The sequence below is a fragment of the Hibiscus syriacus genome, unplaced genomic scaffold, assembly GCF_006381635.1.
Source record: "Hibiscus syriacus cultivar Baekdansim isolate YM2019G1 unplaced genomic scaffold, ASM638163v2 tig00112254_pilon, whole genome shotgun sequence".
NCBI lineage: Eukaryota > Viridiplantae > Streptophyta > Magnoliopsida > Malvales > Malvaceae > Hibiscus > Hibiscus syriacus.
This window is the reverse complement of record NW_024063284.1, coordinates 262,457-269,564: the sequence shown is the minus strand read 5'-3', so window position 1 is coordinate 269,564 and position 7,108 is coordinate 262,457. Positions and strand designations below refer to the sequence as shown.

At 34.1% G+C, this 7,108-nt stretch overlaps 1 protein-coding gene across 1 annotated transcript; it reads left to right on the top strand.

Annotated features, from left to right (window-relative positions):
- The first annotated feature begins 525 nt into the window (after window positions 1-525).
- LOC120176806 (probable pectin methyltransferase QUA2) lies at window positions 526-4,971 on the top strand. Its single transcript, XM_039183135.1, has 9 exons — window positions 526-739; window positions 1,230-1,933; window positions 2,022-2,154; window positions 2,479-2,719; window positions 3,068-3,293; window positions 3,372-3,547; window positions 3,677-3,980; window positions 4,087-4,225; window positions 4,411-4,971. The coding sequence occupies exons 2-9, from the start codon at window positions 1,242-1,244 to the stop codon at window positions 4,789-4,791; spliced, it is 2,292 nt and encodes a 763-aa protein (XP_039039066.1). The 5' UTR covers window positions 526-739; window positions 1,230-1,241; the 3' UTR covers window positions 4,792-4,971.
- Window positions 4,972-7,108: the final 2,137 nt, after the last annotated feature.

Here is a 7,108-nt window from a genome sequence, read left to right as displayed (position 1 = left end):
ATTAAAATTTAATGTCTTAAATAAAATATAATATTAAAATTAAAACAATTTAAAATTTAATAATAAAATTAGTACAGGACTTAAAATTTAATGAAATTCGTTTTTGTTTACTCTAAAATTTCACATTACCAAGAATAGATGCCCTTTTGATATTTAACCAACAGTAATTCAAAGTCACAAACTGGTCGAATAAAAAAAGAAAAGAAAAAAAGTAGATCTAATCTATAAGACCATAGTTAGCATTTGAGAAATTCTTTAAATAATTAAATACTTACTTTTATACAATAGAATTAAATAAAATAATTAAAATGTACAGTTTGGGTAGCTCGAGCTGTAATGGTGACTCTTCAGCGCATATATAGCTGAGAATACTGTCTGAAGGTAAAAGTTCGGATGAAATGATTTTCATATATTTTTTTTAAATATGCAATCTTCATTTATTAAATAAATACCTTAGTCTGTATTTAATTCATGCTTTCTCGCCGTTTTTTTAACTTTGAATGATTATTACGATTGTAAAAAGAGTTAAATTTTCAGCTTTTTCACGATCTCTGTCGTGATTGGATCGATAGAAAATTCGTTTACTTAACACTCTTACATTATCAAAGGCAACTTGCAATCGTTTTCTGTAGTTCAAAATGCTAGGATAAAGTTCTTAAATCCCCATTCGATGAAACTTCGCTGACAAGGCTTGTTTTACGTTATCTTTCGATTTCTAGCTCTGCTATTACAAACAAAGGTATTTCTCAATTTGACACGACTTCGATTTTTCAAGTGATTGATCCGGAATGGGTTTTGATCATTTTAATCTGGGTTTTCATTAGATTTTAGAATCGGGTAACAAAGAGAGAAGTGGATTTTTCATTGAAAACAAGTGATTTTTAATGGAAATGTGCTTACACTCAATATTTCTACTTTTATTTCCTTCGAATCTTACGTTCTTTTGCTGTTTCAGTCTTTGAACAGCTCTAAAAATCAACTTCTACTTCAAAATTTGCTTTTCTAAGAGTTTAACTTCAGCAGGGTTTATGGATCTAGAATCTTAAAACTGAGACGAAAGATCTCATTTCAATCTTATCTCAGTGAAGTGTTTCGTTTTTGTACTTATTAATATTTGATGTTTTATTGAGTGGAATAGCTTGTTTCGGAGAGGAATTTCAGTGGGATTTTACTAATTCTTGAAAGCTAACACTTATTTTTCTCCTTTGGCTGACTGTTGGGGATTTCAGGTTACAAAAAAAATGTCAAGGCCTCTGCATCGAGGTGTATCTGCAACACGGATCTCAGGCAGCAACTATGATCTATTGGATTCACAATTGAAAGATAAAACTGAAAAGGAGGAATTGGATAGAAATCATTCTTCCCTCAGGTTTCCTTTTTGGCTACCCTTTTCAGATAATTCTCCCTCAAAATATGATGCCACTGACAATGGTTTTGCATATGATCCTTTCACTGTTGGGGCTCTGAGAAGCCGCCATAGGTTAACAATGCTATTTTTGAAGTCAAGTTTAGTTATGATTGTGATTCTTGCTGTCACTGGTACATTTTGGTGGACACTTTCCATTTCAACATCATCTAGAGGTTATATATTTCATAGTTATAGGAGACTGCAAGAGCAGCTTGTTTCAGATTTGTGGGATATAGGGGAGCTTTCTTTAGGTACTTCAAAGATGAAAGAACTAGAATTCTGCCCGGAGGAGTTGGAGAATTATATTCCCTGTTTTAATGTTTCAAGGAATCTCGATTCGGGTTTTTCAGACGGTAACGAGTATGATCAAGTATGTCGACAAGGGTCGAGGCAAAGTTGTTTAGTTCTCCCACCTTTGAACTATAAAATTCCTCTTAGGTGGCCGACTGGGAGAGAGATTATTTGGGTTGCAAATGTTAAAATCACCGGTCAAGAGGTATTTTCCTCGGGCAGTTTAACCAAGAGGTGGGTGTTTCACTTGTCAGTCACCTTCCACATTAACTTCCTTCTTACAGAAGTGTTTTTTCTACTCACTTGATTTATTCAATTACAGGATGATGATGTTGGAGGAAGAGCAGATTTCCTTCCGTTCGGCGTCACTCATGTTTGATGGTGTGGAAGAATATTCCCATCAGATCGCTGAGATGATTGGACTGAGAAATGAATCTAATTTCATACAAGCTGGGGTAAGCGGAATTTTCCTTCAACATACATGCTTACCTTGTTTCGTTCTATTATTCATGATTTTTACTTCATCTAATTTATTCTAGTAATGTTATATTGCTAGTTCACATACGATTTGATGTTATCATTTCTTACTTGTTACTATAAGCAAATTGTTAATGATACATTTAATTGCCACCTTTTGGCTTGTTGCACATTGCGATGTTGGCAATATGGGATGAATTAGCTTTAACCATTCTTAATAGCTACTTAGAACAAGACTGGTATTTCAAGGTCTCGTGATTCCATTAGTTTCTTTTGCGTATCATATAAGGCTACCCGTGCAGATTCGAACCATCTTGGATATAGGATGTGGTTATGGCAGCTTTGGAGCACATCTCTTTTCCGAACAGATTTTAACCATGTGCATTGCGAACTACGAGTCCTCCGGCAGTCAAGTTCAACTCACTCTCGAAAGGGGCCTTCCCGCAATGATTGGTTCTTTCAGTTCAAAACAGTTACCATATCCATCTCTTTCTTTTGATTTGCTGCATTGTGCACGCTGCGGTATTGACTGGGATAAGAAAGGTATAACAGCTTCCAACTTTGCTTATTTAAAATGTTAAATGTTCTGTATATGATAAATTCCTAGAAGAAAAAAAAGGTTCCTTTTGACTGCCATTCAATGCATTTGTTGGCAGTTCTTACCTGCCAACCGATAGATAATTGAAAATAATACATTAAAGACCATATCCAGCCTGACTTTTTCCATTACAAGTTCTGAAAATTTCCCATACCTTTACCGGATATTATATTATTTACTAATTATAACTTGTAAAACATACTTCAACTCACATATGTGACTTTTTCAACATTTTTTCATTCTTGTGTTTGAGCTAGTGTAAATTGAACTTTTACGTTTCATGTTCTCCGCAGACGGTATTTTCTTGATTGAAGTTGATAGAGTTCTAAAGCCTGGTGGATACTTTGTGTGGACTTCACCTCTTACCAATGTTCACAATTCTCTTCGTGACAAAGAGAAACAGAAAACATGGAACTATGTTCGAGATTTTGCGGAAAGTCTCTGCTGGGAATTGATGTCACAACAAGATGAAACTGTTGTGTGGAAAAAGACCAGTAAAAAAAGTTGTTATAACTCTCGGTAAGGCTGTTTTCTTTATTTATCTTCATATTCTTCAAAACTGAATTCATTTTGACAATGTGAATCATTTGTGTTCAGGAAGCCTGGTTCGGGCCCTTCTATATGTAGCAAAGGGCAAGATCTTGAGTCTCCATATTATCGACCCCTTCAGAACTGCATAGGGGGTATGCATAGCCGCCGATGGGTTCCTATCGAGGAGAGGGCAACCTGGCCTTCTAGGTCTAACTTAAACCCGACTGAACTAGCTATATATGGTAATCCAATGTTCTCCGCATGCTTATGTTACAAGTAATTATTCCATCATGACAAGCAATGAATGGTTAAAGAAATTTCTGACTGCCCCTCTGATAATCTATTTGCAAATCTTTTTGGTATCTTACCAGGTCTTCACTCTGAAGAACTAAATGAGGATACTGCAGATTATAAGACAACTGTTCATAATTATTGGTCTCTTCTGTCACCACTAATATTCTCCGACCATCCGAAGAGACCCAGCGACGAAGATCCTTCTCCACCTAATAACATGGTCAGGAATGTGTTGGACATGAACGCCCACTATGGTGGTTTAAATGCTGCATTATTGGAAGCCGGGAAGTCTGTTTGGGTGATGAATGTAGTCCCGACAATTAGACCTAACTACCTTCCCCTGATTCTTGACCGGGGTTATTTTGGTGTATTACATGACTGGTGATTCTCCATTTGTGTACTTTCCCTGGTTCAAATAAAGAAACAATTGACTTTCCTTTTTGTTTGAAGCTTTATTTGTTTTATGATATATTTGTATTACTTTCAGGTGTGAAGCATTTCCAACATATCCTAGAACTTACGATATGGTACATGTAGAAGGACTTCTATCTCTTGAGTTTAGTCAACGTTGGAGGTGCAGCATGCTTCATATATTCACCGAGATAGACCGGTTGCTTCGTCCCGAGGTACTAAAACCAGGCTATCAATTATCAAATCAGACTGTATGAATGGCTTTAGATTAAAAGATCATCAGTCATATACACTGATAGTATGCAAACAGCTTTACATATGTTTCCAACAGCTTTACAATTGTTATACTTCAATGGAATTGTTTTGTTTTAATAAGTGATTCAATTGATGCTGGTTGCAGGGTTGGATAATTATCCATGACACAGCTTCGCTTATCGAATCGGCTCGAGCTCTAACGAGGCAGTTGAAGTGGGAAGCCCGAGTCATAGAAATCGAAAGTAACAATAACGAGAGACTCCTATCTATCAGAAACCGTTCTTCAAAAGACAAGCAAGCTAAGAACCATTTCTCGAAGAGAAACCTGAAGTTCAAGTCTCTGTATTCAAATTCACTTCGTGCATGTTTAAGTAATCATCATAAAAGGTCCACCATGAATGGGGGATACCATATATTTAGATTGGAAACGAGAAAACAGAAAGATAACGGAGGAAAGCAAGAACAAAACTCGATGGCACCAGCGACAACTCCTATGGATCCGCAAGGCGTACATAGGACCTTGTAAGTACTCGAATTGAGGCACCATTGCAAGTTACAAACTATAGCATTAGATTTAAATTTTCACAGTATGTCTCATTTATAACTATACAACCACATGATTAAGATTGTGAAGATCTCAAGAGTAAGCTGTGAATTATAGTGAAAGGGTAAAATAGAATTCCTTGACAGTGTCATTTATGATTAAATGTGTTTTTTCTTCTCATCATTCTTATATAACGGAAGGAAACCCCCTTTTTTATAGTGTTATTGATTTTGTTCTACCTCTAATAAATAAATAATAGATTTATTTGAATCTCAACAATAGTCATCAATCATCACTTCGGCAAAATGGTTGAGATAATGTTCTTGAGAAAAATAATTCCCAAAATATTCCGTCTTGAGTATTATTTTCTAGACTATGGCGATTGTTACAATATAAAGGAGAAGATGTATAGTGATCCATGCGACTTCAGAAGACTCCAGTAGTGCAAAGAGTCTTCAGAAGATTCCAAGAATGAGCACGGAAAGTTGAAATATATGAGAAGGTTGAAGACGCATAGCAGTCTTGGAGTCTTCAGTTGAAAACAGATTGCACTTTTGGAATCTTCTTAAGGTTCATGGAACACAAAGAAGTTCACCTTTGTATTGTAATAATCACCCTAGTTGTAAAAATAAAATAGCAAAGGCAACACAACGGAAAATGTACTTTTCCGATGCCCTATTTGGGTGAGAAAGCCCGTCACTTCATAACTATTGGAATTTGTTATTCTCCTTGGTTTAATTTAAAGTTCTATTTTCTTTTTCTTTTTATCTTCTTCTTTGTTAAATGCTAAGCATGGTCCAATCCATGTTTAGCTAAATCTCCACTTAGCGTAAAGCTTTGCGATAACTCAATTATAATCGTGAGAGTTGAGTTGTAGTTTACAACTTCGGATTATATTCTTTGATTCTCTAAAAATTAGGAGTGAGACGCTATAACTTGAGTTGGGCTCTCACTCAAAGTTGTCTTGGTGCTAACAGTGGTAGACGTGGTTAGACTAACAATGATTATATTTCAGAGATAGACTTAGAATCACTTTAGTCCATATGGACCAACCCTACTTTTATTGATAATTTCGGCATTTGTTAGTCCCATTAGGTCATATTATGTCACATAGTAATGATAATTATCTCGTTTTATTATGTTATTTTTCTTCTTAAATTTATAAAGAATAATTACCTTAATTTAGCTTTTTGATAAGATATTTATATGCCATTAATAATTTAATCATATACTATATCTCTCTTAATTCATTAATATATATAAGTTGGATTTTGATATGGTTGTTTTTAACTTGTTAATTGTATGCTAAAAGGAATATGACTAATAAAGAAGAAGAATATTGGATATATCAAGTTTAGCAGAATTAAGCAAAGAAAAGACAAGAAAGCATTCAAGGAGCTATGAATTATTGTTAAACTATTGTTATATCACGAAAATAACATGAAAATAACAGATTTTTAGGAGAAGAACAAGCAATTAGGAGAATCAAGACTAAAATGATAGAATTCTTAAATAGAAAGGGTTAAATTTACTGAATTATTTTGAATTATGACCAAATTGATATATTACATAAGTTTGGAGGATTAAAATTCTTATTATACCAGGTAAAGTCTCTATTTTGCATATTTTTTATTCTGAACCATTTTAATGAAATGGAAAAATAGCTCTGGAAAAGAGAGTGAAATGTAGGAGATGAAGAAATATTGAGATGTGCAAATTTGAATTATATTTGAAGTGAGTAGGAAAGATGAGTTTGACTGAAGAAAGTGAAGAGAAGCCGATGCTGATTTTTTTTAAAGGTTTTGTATGATTTAAGTTACCGGAACATACAAAACGAAACATCAAAAAGAACCTTATTAAAAAAAACATCTCTACATCTAACCGGAGGAAAAAGAATGCACCTTTTCAACGATAAAACAAGGCGAATTCAGAAACATCAGAATTTATGCTCATGTAAAATTCCAAGCTTACTGACAAATATTAGTCAATGATAAGGGTAAAGTGATGAAGAATCACTTTAAGATTTTGAAGGGTAGTTCTACCGTACGGAAGTTTAATTTAAGGTTAAAAAAGACGATTGAAAATATTAAAAAACTAACATTTTGGTTTGCGTTCAACTAGTAATATTATAATTTTAATTACGCTTTTTCTTAACCTTAAATTAGTTTTCGTTCCTTAAACATTCCCGATTTTGAACCCAAAATATACGCTTCAGCAATTATTGTTTCTTGAAATTTTTTACAGTTCAATATTTACTCAAAGAAATTAATTATTGTAGACACACATTTTCATCCGACCT